We start from the raw sequence: 20,516 nt of genomic DNA on the forward strand, positions 1-20,516 counted from the left end.
CCCATAATTCCCACTTGTGACCTCATAAAAAATGAGAGTAAGAGATAAAATAAATATAAAAAGATTAGTTTAATAGATCTGAAATCCTCTGATGCCCTCCTCTCATCCTCCCTCCCCCGATAACAACGAGAAAAAGACCAAAGTTATAGGAAATTACCATAATACCGTCAACTACCTCCTAAAGAATAAATAATGAAAAAAGAGAGAAGTACTCGAGGAAAAAAGAGTAAAATGTCTATATTACCCGCCGGCGTCGTCCAAAATGAGAGAGGAAGAAAAACACAAGTTAAATTGATCCGAAATCCCCATAATACCCTCCTCCAAGCTCGCCCCAATGCCTCTTCCCTCCCCCTCTCTTATGGCCTCCGCTTCTTCCCCATGCCGTCGCTTCCTCCCCGCCTGCTCTTCCTCCTCACTCGAACCCTTTCCCGCCTCCGCACCCGCTTCCCCGCTGCTCCCGCTTTCCCGATCTCTACCCTTTAACCCCTCCCTTCCCCTATGTCCGACGATTCCCCTACCGCGCCGGCCCCGCCAGCGGACGGATCCTCCCAACCCGAGGACGACTTGCGGCCCCTTCCGCCTGAGCCTTCCCCACCCGCCGAACCCTCCCCCCGCAAGACCCGCTTCCCTCGTGCCTGCAACACCCGCCCCGCCGCCGCCGCCGCGCTGCCGCCGCTGCCGGAGCGCCGTCCCGTCACCCGGAGGGAGAAGGAGGAGCGGCAGAAGGCTGGGAGGGTGATCACCCCGCTTGTCCGGCCTCCGCCGCCGTCGCAGCTGCTCCGGTGGGAGCTCCGCTCGATGTGGGAGCTCGCCGCCGTCCTCGACTTCTTCCATGTGAGCGCCTCCTGTCGTAAAGGTGTCTCCCTTTTCAGGGATCTTTCTTTGTTCCCTAGGGTTTCTGAGGGTTGCTCCTGTTCTCGTTTTTGCTTCCCTAGACTTTCAGGCCACTGTTGAACATCGCGGTGGAGTTCTCAGCGGAGGAGCTTGAGACGGCGTTGATCACGCCCAACAATACGCTGGATGATGTGCACATGCCTCTGCTAAAGGTTCGTTCTTTTTTTGTTTGGATTTAAAGGTTGTAGCTTTTTCATCACAGCTGCTTGTCCTGCTCTCAGTTACATTGCATATTGGCTTTCAAGAACTGTGAAGTTTTTGGCTAGGAAAATAGTTGCAAGTTCTGATTGGTTTTGCCTTTCTGAGAAATCGTTCTGTTCGAGTAGAATTGTACCGTGAGTTATCCTAAAAAAGCATTCAACTTCTTTTCTTTAATTTCACCTGGTGATTCTTAGCTAACAAAAATATTCTTTGATGCAACTTAGCTAGCTTACTCGGTCAATGCTTGTTCTTACAACCATAAGCATGATCTTTATATCATTCAGTCAGTGATATTTTGATTCGTTAACATGTTATTCTTGTTTCACTAGATTGCATATGTTCCATCCATAGATTGCATCTCTTTTTATGTGGAGAACTGCACTTAATTGTGCTTTCTTTAAGTACCAGGTTTTGGCTTTTAGTATTTTGTTCTAGGACATTGGTTGTGAGATAGAGTGTCAGTAATATGACATTGCAGATTTAAGTTAGTAATATGTTTTTCTTGCTATCAGTTTAACGGAATTGCATATATTGATTGTTTTATTAATGATTTTTGGGTTGTTTACAGGATCCAATGGCTTGAAATGTGACATGATTCTCACTTATTAGTATGACTAGTCTATAGTCCTGCTCTCTATTGTGTCTGATGTTAATTGTTTACACAATTTTCTCCCTCATTGGATATTGTGCCTATTTGATGGAAGGAGCAACATCATATATGTATGATTCATACTTAGAATTGATGGTCATGATACTAGGTTCCAGAATCGAGCCCTGGTCAAGTGCAAAGCTATTGATATATGTCCGTGTAGAAGATACAAAGATATATGCATGTGAACCTGCTCAAAAGCATAAACATTGAATATAATAAAATGGCAGTGAGATGAATTTAGTTGCTCTAGTATTATTTGCGTTCATAATCATTCTATTCTTGTGAAACTTCTAGGAAATATTATAAGTCAAAATTGGCATATTAGTGTACTCCTTGAAGTTTTGCAAATTTAAAAGGTCCTGTCTTTCCAAGGACATGAAGTTTATAACCAAGTGGGTCACCATGCCATGTTAATTAACATGTCATAGTACTAGGCCCATGTTTAAACCCACCATTATTTTTTTGCTTCCTACCTCTCTTACCTAGTCAGTTTTTGGTGTCCGAGTATCCTTACAGAACTTATAATAACATTATCTGACAAATGTTTCTGCACTGTAAAAAATGTTGAAAATGGGTAGGTAGTTTTGTATAATTACATTGATGTCAATACCAGGAGTGTCTGTTTTCAAATGTTGCAATTAATGCTGAATTGCAAAGACGACTAATGGGTTTGACATATCATGTCAATGGTTTTGATGCTTTATTAATCATTAGTTGGTTTGTGGATTCAACCATGGCCAAGAAAGTTTGTCCTGCTTTCTGCTTATTTGGGCCAAAAGTTCCATTTTGATTGGCATTAGACTGTTTTCTGCAATTCAATTTCACGATTGGAGATGCTACTAAGAATCCATGGAAGATCTATGTAAAAAGAAAATGACAGTAGTTGAATAATTTATGCAGATATGTGCCTTGCCATTAAAGAGACTACTGCATATTTCTTGAATTTAATTTAAAATAATTTTAGTCATTTTTGATTTATATAGTAGCTGTTAGGTTATTATCTTAAATAAATAAAAAAGAATTTTGAAAGAAAGAAGGAGAGCACAATTTATTAAGAGATTAAAATTAGGAGCACTAGTTTTTAATGGTACACTTGTGAGGTCTTATTTGTTGATGATTTGCATTCATGTGAAATACAAAACTTTTGCTTTTGGACATCCTTGCTTCTCTTGTTTTCCTTGATGCTTCATGGAATTTAAGAAAGGTCGATGAGTCCGTATTCAGTACAAAATCTAAAACAAATAACACATTCAGAAAATGGATGTCAACCATTTTATGGTGATTCTAAATCAACTAAGGGTATTTTAGTTTGAGATTCTTCTTGGGATAATATGTGTTTAGTACTACCACAAGCAATACTAATACTATGATATTGAGAAATTATTCTGAAGCACAGGTATCTTAGTTCAGATGCTATTGATCAGTCCTGATGGCAACAAGTGAACTACCAAAATTAGTGACTTGGAAGAACTGTCATATCTATTGAAGCTTAGGTCAGTTTAAATTTGTCCCTTCACCAATTTAAATCTTGTTACATTGTGTCTGACATAAAGATAGCTTAGCTCCTTAGAACAGGAACTTTTTGTTTTTTCTAGTTATCCAAGTCCAACAGTTTTTTTCTTGGTGGGTGTGTACGTGTTTCATGGTTGCATAACCTAACAATACAATTAATCCCCTTTTTCTTGGTGCCCCCAATTAGCACTCATATAAGCCCCTCTTTTGCCCTAATATATGAGTAATCAGCATTTGCTCCAGTTTCTCCAGGATCAGTTGATCATGTGTTCATTGTAAAAAATGTTTCGTAATTTAGAGATTGCTCTTAAGATGTGAAGCTTAGTTAGAGATTGCTTCTAAGACGGCAAGCTTAGTGTTCTAATAAGGTTGCTCCTGTTTGGCCTAGGTGACCAGGGTTTGAGACATGAAAGTAACATCCCTATTTATAGGAGTAAGATTGTATGCATTGACTCTCCCTAAACCCCATCTTGGTTGCTGCCTCATCCAATAAGTTCTTTTTTTAAACTCAAAGTGTTGCTTAATCTTAGAACTCAGGTTGATTGTAGACTTGTAGTTCAATGATGGCACACCTTTGTCTCTGAGTTTTGGGAGTTAAAATATTTGAATGAAGTGCCTTAACTTGTTATTCAGTGCCTTCTATAAGACGATATGAGTTTTTAACGGTGATTTAAAAAGTGTTAGGTTCCAAGTTCCAAAAACTCCCGAGGCACTAGGCGCTTGCTCAAGCAGAATGAGGTGTTAAAATATACAAAATATATAATATAATTAATAGATATAATTATTTAAATAAAAATATGATATTAAATGTTGAAAATATGATATAATTATTGTGATTCTTGCAAGCTGCTGCATCCGTGAAAATTCCTACTAGATATTTTTTTTTTGATGTCATTGGAGAATCTATTGAGTTACTCTGTACATTTATCATTTATCTTGAAACCCTAACAATAATTTCAAATAAATAAAAATTAACAGTATTAAAATCAAATAATATATTATTAATCTAATAAATAAAAAATACTGTTATTAGTATACAGTTAACAGTATACTAAGTCGAGTTGATGTGAGAAGAGAGTAAGAGTAAGGCCGAGGCTGCTCACTGAGAGCAGCGGCAGCGATAGTGGCGAGCAGCAACAGTGGCGAGCGGCGACAGTGGTGAGCAGCGATAGCCGCGGCGAGTAGCGATAGTGGCAGCGGCGAGCAGCGACAGTGGCAGCGACAGCGGAGAGAGGCAATGACAACGAAGAGAGATAGCGGCAGCAGAGAGGAAATGTTGGCGACGGAATCGCGAGCAGGGTTAGGGCTGGGGAAGTCATGAGAGGGATGCTGGGAGGCTGATATCGGTGCTTTAGTTGGTTCGATTGAACCAACTAATGCAAATGCTACCTAACCATACCTAAAACGCTGTTTCAGTTACCTGGTTTAACCCGGGTGCTCGCTCAAAGCACCCAGTGCCTGGGCTCGAGTGATTGCCCAGGCGGCGCCTCTTTAAAGCGTGTTGCCTGGACATTAAACGAGGCGCCTCGCCTCGTCTTGCCTCGCCTCGCTCGAGCGCCTAGGTGAGCGCTCAAGCGCCTATTGAAATTGTTGGTTTTCAGAAGCTATAAAAATTGCTTTCTATGTCTGAGTGTGCAAGCTTGTTGTACAATTAATCTCTTGTTGAAAGTTGAGGACATGAGATTTTTCAATTTCATCCTCCTAATAATGATCTTGTGTAAAATGACCAGAAAATTAATCTGACAGCATTGCCTATGGCAAACTGTTAAAAACAGTGAATGATTCATCCGATTTGTCCTCCTAGAAGTACTTTGAATATGTTTTGTACTTTTTGACTCCCGAATCTTGTATACCAGTTGTAACACATGAAGAACATTGTTTTTGATATAATGCCATCTAGGAAAACAGTTTTTCAATTGAAGATAATTAATTTTTAGCAATATGTTATTGTTTCTTTTATTGAGAATGTTACTTTCCTGTTATTTTCAATTGAAGCTACATTTGATTGCCAGAATTTGAGTGCCTGTAAAAGGACAGATGTACCATAACACTTTTGGCATTTTAGTTATTAGCAAGAAGGCTATTTCCATCTCTATGGTACTAAATGAATGACTGTTTTCTGACACGTGTAACACTGACATGAAATTTGGGAATTTTTATGATAAAAAAGTACATAAGTAATCGTGCTAAATGTTTTTATCACAGTAGGTATTAGTCATGTCAAAAGCACTGCCAATTCCATTTATGGAAATTCTTGTTCGTAGGTCCATCCAGAGATTCATATAGCTCAAAGTCATGACGGTTTGCAGATGGCCAATAATTTTTGGGAAATTTGTGGTTAGTTATTTAAGTTAGTACAAGATCATTGAGGAATTACTGATGCAGTATCGTATGAGGTATATCCTTCTGATATTCTCTAAATAATAACGTCTAGCTGGTTTGTGAAAATTAAGCTCGACTGCCTAATCAATCATGGCTGAGCTTGTAATCATGTAGGGAGCTGCTTGTTGTTTGAGATGTATTGGGACTTTTATCAGTTGATTAAATTTCTTTAAAGAACAATATGTAGATTTATTAACAGGCATGTTGACATGGTGTTGGCTGCTATATAAATTCTTCGATCCTGTCGATCACCAACAACAAGCCTTTGTCTGTACTGTTGCCCAACCATTTAGTTCAAAGTTGGAAATGCCACTTGTTATTACCTCTAACCTACTTGTATAAGATATTATTTTTTCTAACGCTCCATCTGGAGGCTGTTTCAATTACATGAAGAGGCTGTTGATTAGGTTAATTACTAAATTGTCATTCTGTAGTATTGATATATTCAATTGAGTCTTTTATGTGTTTTGTCCATAAAAATGGAACCATTCTAACTTTTTCTTTCACACCTGAGTTTATCCAATATAGGGTTACAGTTTGGTTTGGATGTGGTAGAAATAAATGCACTCTGGTTATTGTTTGTAGCATAATTCATTGCATTACAGTTTATTTCTGGTGAGCTGGAGATTCATACTTGCTAGTTAGGAAGGTGTCTAAGCATCCATATAATATCTTTCAGTGTCTTATATGTGATATAAAGAGTTACATCTTATCAAGTAAACTCCATTATTTTGCTTTTCATATTAGTTTACTGTGTGGTAGAGATTATCTTGCTTAGGGTTTTGGCCTTGGTTTTTCTTTCTGTTTGTGCTTAAGCCATGAATTGCATTTAAAATTTGTTTTAGATTATTACTGTGTTGTTTATTTTTTCCTGTAATGTAACCTGATAACCATCCTGGCTTAGGAGCATGGATCGTCTTACCGGTCCATACCGATGTCTTAACCAGCTGTCGGTATGGTATGTATCGAGCTATATCAAGCCATATCGACATACGATATATGGGGTTGTACCTATTTACTGCCCATATCAGTCTCCTATCGAATCAATATGTACCGCCCATACCGAGTGGTACGCTGTGATATGGCGAACCTTGCTTAGGAGATGATCTCTCACCCAGTAGCATTATTAGGGTATCATTGTGTCATTCCTTATTGTTACTTACATGATTGTAACCTGAGGGAATCTGGATTTGAATAAGTTTGATTATTAAAATTTCAATAATGCATTGTAGTAATTATCGCTCCTATTGACATGTTGACAGGCAATTCCTCCTGTTACTCGCATGGCACTAGGGCGTGCAACCTGGGTTACAGTTCTCTGTAGGAAGTTAAGAGATTGGTGGCACTGGGTATGCTGTTTGTTCAATTTCTTTGCTGAGAATATTACAGCAAAGAGATGATATCATGGAATAACTAAGCTGATGATCGATTACTGCAGGTTGCTGATGGGGAGATACCGATTGTTGCATCCCATGGGTAAGTTCTTCAATTATATGGAGGCTCAAGTACTTAAAACATATTCACCTGATACCATTCTGAATTTAAACTTTTTCAGGACGGAGATTGAGACGTATAAGACTCTTGATCCTAGGACACGGATACTGATTTTGAAAGCACTATGTGACATCCGTGTTGAGGTGCCTTATTGTAGTAAATGCTAATTCTCTAATTACAAAGTCTTAACATTTTTTCTTCCAACTGACAAACTTCACCAGTTGTGTATGTGTTCACATTTCTTGGACCTTGTCTTCTACATTGCACATAAACATAAAGAATGTATTGCTAACACTTGCCTTGCAAATGAAGTTCATTAATATTTAGACCAAGGTTTTTAATTTCGAATAATACCGCTCGTACCGGGCGGCACGTACCGGTCCGTTAGTAGACCGGTACGCGGACCGCTCGCTATCGAGCGGTACCGTCGATTGGAGTTGTTTCCGCTCCATTACCACCTTAAATCGGTTGATGACGGTCGATTTTGACCGTCGCTGCCCGCTACTGGGTAGTATTAGCCGAGGGAGAAGAAAGAAGAGAGAGAAGAAAAGGGAAACCTGGAGATCCGGCATTGCTTTTCCTCGACGATCCCGATCCGTCGCTGCCCTCCCTTGCCGGACACCGCAGATGATGTCACCTCCTCGTCTGAGGCGACGAGGCCTCGGTATCGTCGGTGACTTCTCATTCGCGTGGAGAGAGAAGAAGCCTCGGCGACGTTGCGGGGAGAAGAAACCGAGCGTCGTCAAGGCAGCATTTCTTCTCCCCACGCTGGCAAAAGAAATGGGGCGACGAGGCAGCGTCGTCGCTTCATCGCCCTTTTTTGCGTGGGGAGAAGGAAACCTCGGTTTCTTCTCCCCACGCGGGCAGAAACCGAGCGACGTCGCCTTTTTTTTCGCGCGAGGAGAAGGAAATGTCGGTTTCTTCTCCCCACGCAGGCAGAAACCGAGCGACGTCGCCTTTTTATTTTTTGCACAATGTCGCTGAGGTGATGTCGCCTTTTCCTTTTTTTTCTTTTTTTTTTTGCGCAAGGAACCCACACGAGCAGAAACTGAGCGCAGGGAGTATCGAGGCGACGTCGGTTTTTTTTAACTTTATATATATATATATATATATATATATATATATATATATATATATATATATATATATATATATATATATATATATATATATATATATATATATATATATATATATATATATATATATACCGAATGGTATATCGAAATGTACCGCTCGGTATACTGTACCATACTGTACCGAGCTGAGCTCGATAATTCGGTATGGTACGAAATTACAATCATTGATTTAGACCCTCTTTTGTGTTGTTTCTTTTCTTTTTGGGTTGTTTTAAAAATATGATTTTTTTTTAGTTCTTGGTACTTCCCTTATCTGTCATCATTTTCATTGAAGAGGAACTTTGCTCAAGCAAGAAGAGGACTCAGTCATGTTCCGGAAATCTTTTCCTCCAAGATCTCAAAGATAATGGAGATGTTTCCACAACAAAATAGAAAGAGACAATGTTGCCAAACATGTTATGTTGTGTCTTGCTTTTCAAGCTTTTAAGCATTAATCATGCCATAAGCAGTTTTGGTTTTTGAAATCAACATGAAAGAATTTCATTATCCATAAAAAGACCCTATATGCCTTGAAAAATGTGGTGTTTGTAGTTTTTAATAAAAGTCATCTGGGTACTTAGAGTCTGTTAAGAGCAACTTTTCTTTAAAAGCATGTGGCCTGGTTGTTTGCTTATATACCACTTTTAGCTTTAGGTAGTAGCAAAATTTGTTCCCTTTTTAATTTGGTTTCTGACTGTGAATTTAATTTTTCCATATTTAATCATGTTGTCCAGACTTTTGTATCAAAGGATCATGAGTTATGTAAATGAAAAAGATAACTATCAAGGTATTTGACTATACACTGGTAGTCCATGATAACGTTATAACCTTCAATCTCGACTACTTAGAGTTGGCTGCATGGCTTCTTCCTGCCTTTATACTCTATTAATTAATGAAGGTTCTCAGGTACTGTTTGCTGCTTTTATCACAATTTTGTTAAATGATACATCTCCTTTCTAATAATGCTTATTATTGCTAGATAAATCAGATGGTTCTTTTCATTTGTCATTGTAGTTCTCTTCGGTGTACTACATTAATCAATACTATCTCCTAGGAAACGGTTTTGGCTTGTGTGCCGTATAGACCATCTGATAATCTTTAACTTATAAATTAGTTTAAGCTTTTCTGCAGACTTTTTGTATCATATGCTGCAGCTGTTACATATGATATAATTGTCAATTCTGGATGTAAGATTTCCAACTTCTTGATGAATCAACAAATGATGACTTTACTAATTGAGTTATGAAAATGTAGCCTTAACTTCATTGATGCTGCTTTAAATTACTTTCAGATGGGTCCATGTTGTACTAGATGTTGACTTCATTTTTCTATTTTGCAGCAAGAAGACATTCGAAATTTTATTGATGATTCTTTGAAACGAGGCATTCAACTGTCAGCTTTTCGCAAAGAAAGGATCGGTGGTGATTCACATGGGATTTCTTATTGGTATCCTGACTAACTTCATGGTTATCTTTAGAAGTGACCCAAATCACATTCATAGTTATTTCCAACTGCTTTTCACATAGACATATTGCATGTATCATGATCATTTCCATCATAATTTCATTTTTTTATTACTTAGGTATGAAGATGATCCAATTATTGGCCATCGATTGTACCGTGAAATTAGACAGGTTGAGGTAAAGAAGGTCAAGGGAAAGGGATCATCATCTGTTCCACTTATATCCATCCAGTGGGAAGCTGTTGCGACCAACTTGGATGAATTTCGAGAAGTTTCAGTGAGTTTCCCCATTGTAGTTGCTGCTAATTTTATCTGTAATTTAGCACTTTAAACTAATGCTATTGGTGATGCAGCTGAATCTGTACTCTATTTAATTGTTATGAATAAAAATGAACTATAGAAAATCAGCACATAACATTATGAGGGAAAATTCTGTTGTATCTTAGGAAAGTAAACTCCATCTTCCTTTTTCTTTCGTTTATATTGATAGTTATTGTTATGCTTTGCTTGTTAGGGGGATAATAGACACAGCTGGTTACTTTTAGTGAAGTTGGTGAGAATTGGGAACATAACTAAGCACATAATGTACAATACAAACAGTGAGAGACCAAAGGATCCATTTTTAGAACTTTATATTGCCCTTGTCCATTTATGATTTTGGCTCAATCATGAGAATTCTGGTTACTCTCTTATTATTCTTTTCTAATTCTTACATGTGTACTATGATCTTGGGAAGTTGTTGAATCTTTTCTTGATTAATAACGGTTGTGCTAAGGAACAGGCAAGTAGGATAAAAGGAAAATGAGGATTTGACACAACCGTTGTCTCAGAGAGAGTAAAGGAAATGCACCTGGGAGAACATTTTTCCGTCAAAACTTTCTTGCTCACTGAGAAAGACAATATAACGGTAGAACGACAATGACTGCTCAGCAATGATAAATTTGTGAGTGGCTAGCTCAAAGGTAATGCGGCGTCATGTGTGGTCCATGACCAGAAAAAGCAGAGCCATCCTCTCTCCGGAGCCTGTGACTGGAAATGTGATGATTATGATGATTGTGGTACATCAGTGGTGATGCACGTGTCGTGTGGCAGCATTAATTAGCCCATGGCCAATGATGCTGGTGCACCGGGGTGACAATTGCAGCCCATGGGCAACATAGCTTGTGTGCCACAATGAGACTCGTGGTCCATGGCCAGTGGTATTCAGGTGTGGTGGTGGTGGTGACGTAGCACACAGTTGCAAGTTTTCTTAATAAGGACCAGCAGCTTGTGGTCAATACAGATTTAGCAGCTTGCATTCATTACAGATTTGTGGCTTAGCCTTTGGTCTATTCTTGTAATCCCTTGGGTTACTATATATTTTGCTGGAAACTCTTACATTCCAAACTCCCTACTTCTGTGACTTGCTAATTTAGGGATTGGGACCTCTCATTCTTGCTACTTGTGTCGTGATAATTTTGATGACGCTGGCCATCTCTTCTTTAATTGCCCTTTCTCACGAATCTGCTTAAATCAAAATTACATATCAACTTCTCTTTCTTGGATGAGTGGAAATTTGGTACTTGGCTTCTAGAGGGACCAGGAATGACCAAAGCTAGCAACCTAACACTGAGGGGTCTTGTGACTTACAGCCTTTGGATGATTTGGAAGGCCTGGAATGAGTTCCCCTTTAAAGGGTTAAAACCTCCCCTAATTGCTTTTTTGATGAACTCTAAATTTGTAAAACTGTCTTAAGGCAACAGTGGGAATTGGGTTTCTAGATCTGTCAAATGGTCCAAAACCCAACATGGTTGGGTAAAATTGAATTCTGATGATGCTGTTAACTCTTCCACAGGCAGAGGTGGTATTGGCTATTTAATGTGTTCGAGTAATGGGTACTGTATCTTGGCAGGCTGTAAACCCGTCCATGAACCAGTATTGGGATTGAACCAGGCTCAAATAGAAGGTGTATCAAAGCTTGAGGTTGAAGTGGATGACCTCACTCTTATCAACATCATGAATATGAAGGAAACTCCACCTCGTATAAATTTCCCATGTATATCGTCAAGGAAATAGATCGGCCCAGTGTTTAGCTGTTCATGCTAAAATTTTTTATGCTGGTCAGATTTGGAAGTCTAACTGGCCTCCTTTTCTGAGTCCGATGTTGTGCGCTGAAGAGTATAGTAATTGTTGTACTCATACTTTGATTTAATTTTACTTCCTTTGAAAAAAAAGAAGGGGGAGTGAAGAGAAAAGGTAGGAAAAGAGGGATAGAGAGAATGAAAAGAAAGAGAGGAATAAGTGTCTCCCCTTAGTTTATCTTTTAATTATAAAAGTACCTAGCACTTTCCAAGTTCGGTATATAGCAGGAGACGAATTACAAAAGTAGACAATGCCATCTAATTTGTTCTTTCTTCTCTCTAGGAGTGAGCATTTTATAAAGTAAATGTGTATTTACATGATATCACAGATTAACTATTTTATATATCTGAGCCACAGTTCTTTTTTATTTATGGAGAATTTTATGACTTTCAAGAAACTCTAGGGACTTAAGAGTTGTGATGAAAAATTCAAAATGAGTATGTTTGCTGCATCAACGTTTCTCTGCAACATATTCTGTTTATATATGAATGTTATTTTAGATGTACTTCATCAGTTCAATAAGTTTGGGTTCTTTTCGTTCATAAATTAAACTCGTGACATTTCTTTTGAGTGCTTTATTCAATTAGCTACTAGATTTTGAAATTTTAGGGCCACTAGAGTCAACCTCATCATACAGTAACTGTTTGTGTTACTTATTTTAATAGTTTAAATTATATACTCTACCATAATATTCAATACTATGGTCATATTGTGTTGTCTTATGTGTGTGGCTGCTTATTGCATCTATCTTCATATTAAGGTTGTCTCATAGCATACTGCGTTGTGCTGGCATGATCTTTGCCTATCAGTAGGAATTGGCAATGAAATACGGATGATCATAAGTGATGCTATGCCATCCCATACTGCGGTAGCATGCTTTTTATGCCGATGTCCTGTTGCATAGTACTTATGGCTGAAACATGCAAGCATGTGAAACTAACTTTTCTTGTTCTTTATCCTCACTAGACATATCATGAATTGATTTCTGTTGGTAATGATCTCAAATTTGTTCTCGTGCTATTTCTTTGCCCCCATATAGTGTTAAGGAATATCTTGTAAAATTTCATTGGTGGTTGTTCAGTCTCTCTTTTGTATCTTTCAGGTTTTCTTTCTTATTAATTTTGAATCCTTGTTTTTAGGAAAAGCTTCTTTCAAGTACAAACAGAACGGAAGCCTCGCTTGGGAAGAAATTAAAGTTTGACTTCCTGCCGGAGATCGAGAAAATTCACAAAGTATGGATTCTTTCCACCCTAATGTTTTTGGTTGCAGTTTACATGAGCATGGATATACTGCAAATTGGTTTCAGGGATCTTAAAGTAATTTTCTCAATGGTGTGTATTTTGGTCATTGAACAGAAAAAAGAGAGGCTGTTGAAAAAGCAACACAGAGAAGCCCTCCTCCTTGACACCTTTGTGACTGCAGATGGGCTTTGCTCTGGTCGCTCCCTCCGTGACAGAAAACCTGTCACATATACTTTTGGTATGACCGTTTTTTCTACTATTTCAAGTTTAATGATTTTCTACTATGATGTTCTAAGATATAATTAATAATATGTTATACATAATATTCTGGTCCACTGTTTTCTTATCTCATTTTTATCATTTTTATTTGATATTAAGTGCATAAACTACCTGTTTCTCCAACATATCTATTTTTCTTTCTTGTTGGTTAGAGGAACCCTAGAATCTCCAGAAATTCTGGGATCAAGAATATAATGTATCATAAACTTATTGTACTTTTATAGATTTCGAATTGGCTGATGCTATACTCATTCCCTCTTCTGTACAGTATTGGGCTACCAGTGTGGTTGGCAAAATCTATATATATGCCATATGCCTTTTTTCTGGAAAACCCATAGATCCACAAGTTCATTGGAATAAATACAGGTTCATAAAAGCACTTACAGAACATTTTTTGTCCTTTACAAAATGATCCAAGGACCTCTGCGTCCAATGGAATTGGATATAGAATATTAAAGTAGATTTCGTTGCAATCAAGATGACTGGTATAGTGAAATAATTTGACAAACATTATGATGACATACATGATCTGTAATCGGGATGTTCCGATTGTGATAAGTTTGTGGTAGAAGTTACTAAACTGTCTACTGTGAAATATTTATTTTGGATAAATTTCTAGCTTGTGCTAGAAATTCTAAAACTCACTATAAAGGGCTTAAAGAAGTGAGATTTAGAGGAAAAATATGGGAGGCTTAAGATTTAAAAAGCCCCTATGTCTCTTCGATCAAAGGAGCAAAGATTCATGATGAAGATGCATGCCGTCCTGAGCCAAGCCACTACACATCACAAGATCAACAAATCTAAAGGAACCTTGTGATGTCATAAGGATGGAGAGATGCTGGAAGAAGTACCAGTTTGCACAGTTGAGCAGTATGGTCTTGCATCTACTGGTAAGTTCTATTGTAGCAAAGAAATTTGAGCTTTCTGGCTTTCCTATTCAATCTGACATCCACAGACAGACTCTTACTTTGCTCACTTGGTTAATAGGAAAAAGAAACGGTTTGCTTGTCTCAGTGATTATCAAACTGAAGAAACTTTTATGCTGGCCTTTGACCGATGAGGATAAGAAATCAGAAATCTATCTTTTCATATAATTCCTTGATCGATATTGGATGGTTTGCATATTGGATAGTGAATTGCTACCTAGTCACAAAGGATAAAATATGCACCACTTTGGTGCCTTCGTCGGGCACATGGTACATCAAAGTTGCCCAGTTGTGTGATACCTTAAGCCTAGGAAGTATTTACAATAGTCATGGTCTAAATTATGCATTGATTAGGAGGTTTTGTAGGAAAAGTGATTGCTAAATGTGAGTACTGTTTGACATAATCTCATTGTTTGGAGACTACAGCTATAGGAGATTGGCCCAAACCTGATCATTGTGGATTTAATTTTGAGTGAAATAAGTGGGTGTCAAGTTGCTAAGATTCATGGCAGAATATACCAAGAAAAAATTAAAGTAGATGACAATAAAGACAGGCGCAAGGGTTGTCATGATATGGGTCTGTTGATTATTTCAGCATCACACAATGTTGCATCAGTTGGGACACCCCCTAGCACAAGTCAAAAATTGGCTGAGCCATATGTCAACACGACTGTGTTTTCCTGTACCAGGCAATGCCTAGCAAGACAAGAATACAAGTATACTTCCATTGGTATGGTCAGTATACCACCGGTAGTCAAAATTGTGAATCTTGCGCAAAACTATGCATATTATCTCTTGTCATAATTAGGCCTGATGGTGTAACAAATGCATTATTTAAACCATTTACTTTAAAATGATTAAACCCAAATTAATGATTGTAGACCCATTTTAGTCTTATAAACTAGTTTAATTGATCTCCCACATCTAATGTGGGACTAAACTTGCGATGCAACAATCTCTTCAATATAAGATTTGATATCCTTGTTAAGGTCTAATATAGCACGCATTATCCAAGTACAGTGCACGTGAGTCCTAGCATAGGGTGGCTCCATACTATAATGTGCTATAGTGCCTTCAGCACCATCCACAAGTAGTCATTTCATATTGGGAACCCTCATCATGCTCAATATTGGGTCTGCTTTAATGTCAATTGTCAACCTAATGAGATAATTCACTTATTAACTTGATATGCCTGAATCAGTGATCCAAAGTTCTTAACCCCAAGTTAGTAGTAGCTAACCAACTGTAGCCCTACAAACCAACTTAATTGGCTTTCCACATTCGATATCGGAGTAAACTTGGGGTGTCACATCTTTTGTCGTGAATTGACAACCTTCTATGTATAAGATCATTTCTAGATATTATATTTAATTTGGACTATGTATTACAAATAAGAAAGTTAGAAAACTATGATTCTTACATCCACACTCTTGTCAAGGTTTTTGTATATAATATTTTTTGGATAAATTCTAATCGCTATTTTTCCAAACATGAAACACTTTGTCACTAATTGATATGAAAGTTTGTTTGGTACCCAAAATTAATGTCATAAACCAATTGATATGCCCTTGACTTAAACTTGATCTGCCTGACCATTAACACTTGCTGGACTTGGCATTGCAGCAATTGTTTATGTTGCAACTCATCGTGCCACTCTTGTGTTCGATGATCATATATGCTACTCATCATGCCTTCATGATACATATGATGAATATATGCATTCATCATATGGCTACGTGTACGAGATTTGTTAATTAGATACATGAGAGGTGTCCTTTTGATCGAAACTTTGATCAATGCCTCTTATGAGGATGACATGCAACTGAAAAGACTGAACAAGTTTGATTGTGGAATGCTCAATGCTGAATTGTATCATAATTGATTCTTTCAGCTTGATTGATAAAATATTTGCAGCAATAGGTATCTTAGTCGATGTTCTTCTGGTTGAGTATGTTTGGTATTTATTAATTAATATTAAGGAGGGTTCAACCTGAGTTATGTCTAGATCTACTTTAAGATCTAGCTCTATCCTGCTCTCCAACCTTAACCGCCTCACCCCACAAAAGGAACAAAAAGGACTGAAAAAGAAACAAAAGCATTAAAACTTGTTAAAGAAGAAATTCCTACCGAACAGATGATGGGAAGAGATCCATGGGCTACAATTTGGTGAGGAGTCCATATCTGATACAAACAGTGATAGGATAGATTTTGTATAGCTGCAATTATGTACAATTGGTTGGTCAGAAAGATATATGTGATTTTTTTTTGTGAGATTCAAGAATACTACCTATAATGCTCTCTATCCCTGACTATCTCTCATGTTTTTCTCTCATTGTCTGTTATCTTTTTATTCTTGCATTGGAAGTAAGTTTAATAGTCCTTTTTGACCTGATTCTGGTCTAGCTATATTGTAAAAAAAATTGAGTCTTGCCATATTGGTGGGCAACTGCACACGGTTGCATCTTGAATAATATCAGGGCTGATTGATCGGTTGAGGCAATCAAGACCTTTTCGTGTTTCTGTGCCGGATGTATGATGAAACATATAGATATGAGACTTGTTTGTATTTAGAGAAACTGCAATTTTTCATGAAAATGAAAATGCCATCACTTGATAATAATTTGGGCGATCTATCCAGATTGTCTGACCTAATTTCCATTTTCTTTTAGTTTGTTAATAATATTTTCTTTTCATAAAAAAAAGATTAGCCATTTGAGGCTGCGTAACTGTAGATTCAGAAGAAACTTTGAAACATTAGAATCCATCATGCTATAGAAAAATAGACTAGGTCACTACGATGAGTGAATAGTTGAGTAGCTAAAGATCTATCTAGACTCACAAGCTTAGATGCTGACAGTCAACTACCTCTTAGTATGTGCTTCATACCATGGATTATAGGTTTGCATGATTTTGCCCAATATTGGGTGGAACCTTCTTGTAAATGGGTCCCTGGCTTGAGAGACAAGGGTCTTGTTCTATTGATGGACAAAAGGGTATAAGGCCAGTCTCTACCATTTCTCAGACTCAGAGGGAGTCTATGTGGCTCCATTTTAAGATATTCCTAAAACTTTACTCTTAAACAGAGACCAAATTGGTCTTAACTTTTACTAGTCTTTTATAAGTTAAGATCTGTTGAGGCTTTGTTCCTAAAGGACGAAGAGCACTTTGTTCGGGCTAGGGTTTAGGAAGCACAGAGTTTGCTTTATGCAGAAACTATATGTGCCACTACCCATTGAGCTTGATGTTTGATGTGAAATTGGAGTTAGCAGCAGAATAGGCATATCCAGGTTAGCATGCTTACTATTTGCACTTTTAATTCATTTTTTTGTGAACCTTTGTTATCTTTTTTCTTTTGAGCTTGCTGCTTTATGGGCATACCACCCATGCCAAAACATGGCACAACACTGACATGCCATTCTAGCGTCTGGATGGCACTTGGTGTATTGTCAAGACTTGAAACCTTCATACCAGTCAATATAAAATTTCAGTCAGTCTTAAAAGAGGTTTGCCTCAGCTCAAACTAATTGCTTTAGTTGGTCCAATCTGAAGAGTCCCATTCAATTTCATATGAACTTGGTATCTTTGTCAGTTTCAGCTAATTTTGCCAGTTTTGGAATGTTTGCATAAATAATAGTTTGAATCCTAAAATCTGGATATTGGTTATAAATTATTGTTTTAATTGTAGGTTTTTAGCTTCTCTTTTCTTATTTTTGACCAAACTTAATAGTAGTTTGATGTTACAACAAATTTTCAGATGACTATGACCGCTCCATCAATGAAGCGATCAAAATAACCAAGTATGTATGCAGTCATCTTCTTTTTTTTCATTTATCTCCTGCATTAATTAACTTTTTGAAGAGTATGTGTTTCTACTTTACCGCTTTGTAATGCTTCAGTGCTACGTCATATGTTTTAGGAGAAGACAAAGTTCACCTGAGACTGTTATTAGAAGAGAAGTTGTTGGGAGGCCTGAGGTATTGACTAATGGTAAATGGAATGGCTCTTCGCAAGTAGAGCCAGTTAACCATGATGCAGGGTCCCCAAAGTCCAATGACTATGAAGAAACTGATATGGAACAGCAGGACGAGCTTCTTGACCGCAGGTTTCTTCCTTTCATGTTTGTCTCTTGATGTGTAGTTTGTTTGTAATTTGATTCATCTTACTGTTTTATTATTTGGAACTCAGCAATAGGCGGAGGAAAAGGCCTCAGAGATATATGGAGAAAGATTTTGTTGATACTGTTTCAGATATCGATGCAGATTTTGACAGTGATGATGACATAGTAGGAGAAGCAGTGTATGATGAGGAATATTTGAGAAGTAGAAAGCAGAGAAAGGTGTCAAGTGGCTCGGAGGGGGATGAGGAGTATCATTGGGAGGAAGAAAATGCAGAGGATGACGAGGAAGAGGATGAATTCTCCTTGAGTACTAGTGAAGATATAGTGGAGCAACAACGTCATAAGAAGTTTCCAGGTCGAACTAGGCAGGAAACGAAACTGAGATCAGTCGATGGACTCCAGACAGGCCTAAGACGTAGCAAGAGAGCTACACGACGAAGTGTAAATTACCAACAGTATGAGCTATCAGATACAGACACAGAATTGGCGAAGCCTGGCAAGTCAAATGCAACATATGCAAATTCTGATGCATCAGATGATCTACAACTTTCAACATCTAGTCAAGATTCTCAGGATCAAGAAGACAATGGAGATATAGCTGATAACAAAGTGACTGAGGACCAAATTAACAATACCAAGGCTGCAGATAAAGAGCAGCAACCAGCTACTCAAAAAGCAGATGTCAATGGGCATGAAGCAGATGGTGCCCAAAGAATTAGGTTCCTAGACTTAAATGAGCTCGCCCCAGGCACGAGTTTTGATGATGGCCCAATCATTAAAGATGAAGACAGGGACAACTTTTAGGCAGTCTGTTTTCATTCATGGCGCTGTGCGAGTATTCGCTTGCAGTATTATCTGGTGTGTGGAACTGAAAGGCTTCTAGTTCATGGAAGCTATCAGCTTCACGAGGCCGGTGACAAGATTTGTTAGCAAACAGGGACTGCTTCCAACTTGTGGCTTGGAGGTGAAACCTGTAGCTGGGTGCTCAACCTCCTCAAAACTTTGAGATCCCAACTTTGTTCAGTACCTGATGGAAATTTTGAGGAAGAAATTCATTGCATCCTGTGCTACGTGTTCCGTGTACAATACACCTTTTGTGCTGATGATTTGCCAGATTTCTGGATTTACTTGTTGCCTTTCTTTTCATGCAGAGGCACAATGTTCAATTTAGCTGAGAGGACATCAATCCATGTATCAATTTTAACCGAAAAATTAGTCGTATTCTAAATTTAACATGTACTTGAGGGACAAAATTCAAGGTTCTTTTAGTGCCTTTAAAATCTAGTGTCTTTATCTCAGTTCTTTACCCTTTCTCATTGCCGACTTGATGTGGCTCATGATGGTTTTAACTGACTGCTGCATCTCAAGGTAAAATACATTTTTTGTTGGCCACAAATTTATCATTTGGTCCTCACCAGCTGCTTATCCAATTAAATTATGATTAGAATTCTTGTGTGCTGCCAGCTAAAATTAGCACCTACAGCTGATTATCCTAATGTGTGGTCATGTTATTGTTAGAATTGGTTTAAACTGCTGCAATTTTGATGACTTATCGTAAACGAGGGTCGATAGAGATGTGTGTGCTCATTTGTTAGCAAATTATTCTGAAACCTCAAAACATACAGATCATGGAGGAATGATTGACTACCAGACTTGTCTCTATATATATATATAAAAAATTGTTGGCAATGCACAATAATTCAAAGCATCTAAAAACATTCAAGTGCTTTGATATTATCACCTCCTTGGGCATAAATATGATTCTATGAATCTAATTACTTGATTCTACATCACTGAGATTGACAAAAGCACGATCAAACAGCATGATCGTCACACCCGGCGAAGCTGCACTCATTAAAATAATTGTTTTGTTTAACTTCTTTATACCTTTAAATCTTATCTCAATGTTCGTTCAGGCTTGCGATTATCTTTTATTATCTAATAAAACTATTATAATCTTTGTATTGCTTATGATATTCATGTTCTGATCAAATTTTACAATATCGCATGGCACGATTTAGTACGAATAATATTTATAAATCAGACAACCTATCAAATACTCTACTGAAATTCGTATATATATCATATATCAGTATATCAACATATATCAATATGAC

General features: G+C 37.7%; 1 protein-coding gene across 1 annotated transcript; it reads left to right on the forward strand.

The window, feature by feature from the left end:
* Nucleotides 1-333: 333 nt before the first annotated feature.
* Nucleotides 334-19,705, forward strand: LOC135651360 (DDT domain-containing protein DDR4-like). The gene is made up of 12 exons (XM_065171422.1): nucleotides 334-834; nucleotides 936-1,046; nucleotides 6,904-6,990; nucleotides 7,080-7,117; nucleotides 7,197-7,278; nucleotides 9,593-9,699; nucleotides 9,836-9,992; nucleotides 12,976-13,068; nucleotides 13,192-13,315; nucleotides 18,037-18,079; nucleotides 18,199-18,384; nucleotides 18,468-19,705. Exons 1-12 carry the CDS (start codon nucleotides 499-501, stop codon nucleotides 19,201-19,203), a joined length of 2,100 nt encoding a protein of 699 aa, XP_065027494.1. The 5' UTR covers nucleotides 334-498; the 3' UTR covers nucleotides 19,204-19,705.
* The last annotated feature ends 811 nt before the right edge of the window (nucleotides 19,706-20,516 follow it).

The sequence above is a fragment of the Musa acuminata genome, chromosome BXJ1-4, assembly GCF_036884655.1.
Source record: "Musa acuminata AAA Group cultivar baxijiao chromosome BXJ1-4, Cavendish_Baxijiao_AAA, whole genome shotgun sequence".
NCBI lineage: Eukaryota > Viridiplantae > Streptophyta > Magnoliopsida > Zingiberales > Musaceae > Musa > Musa acuminata.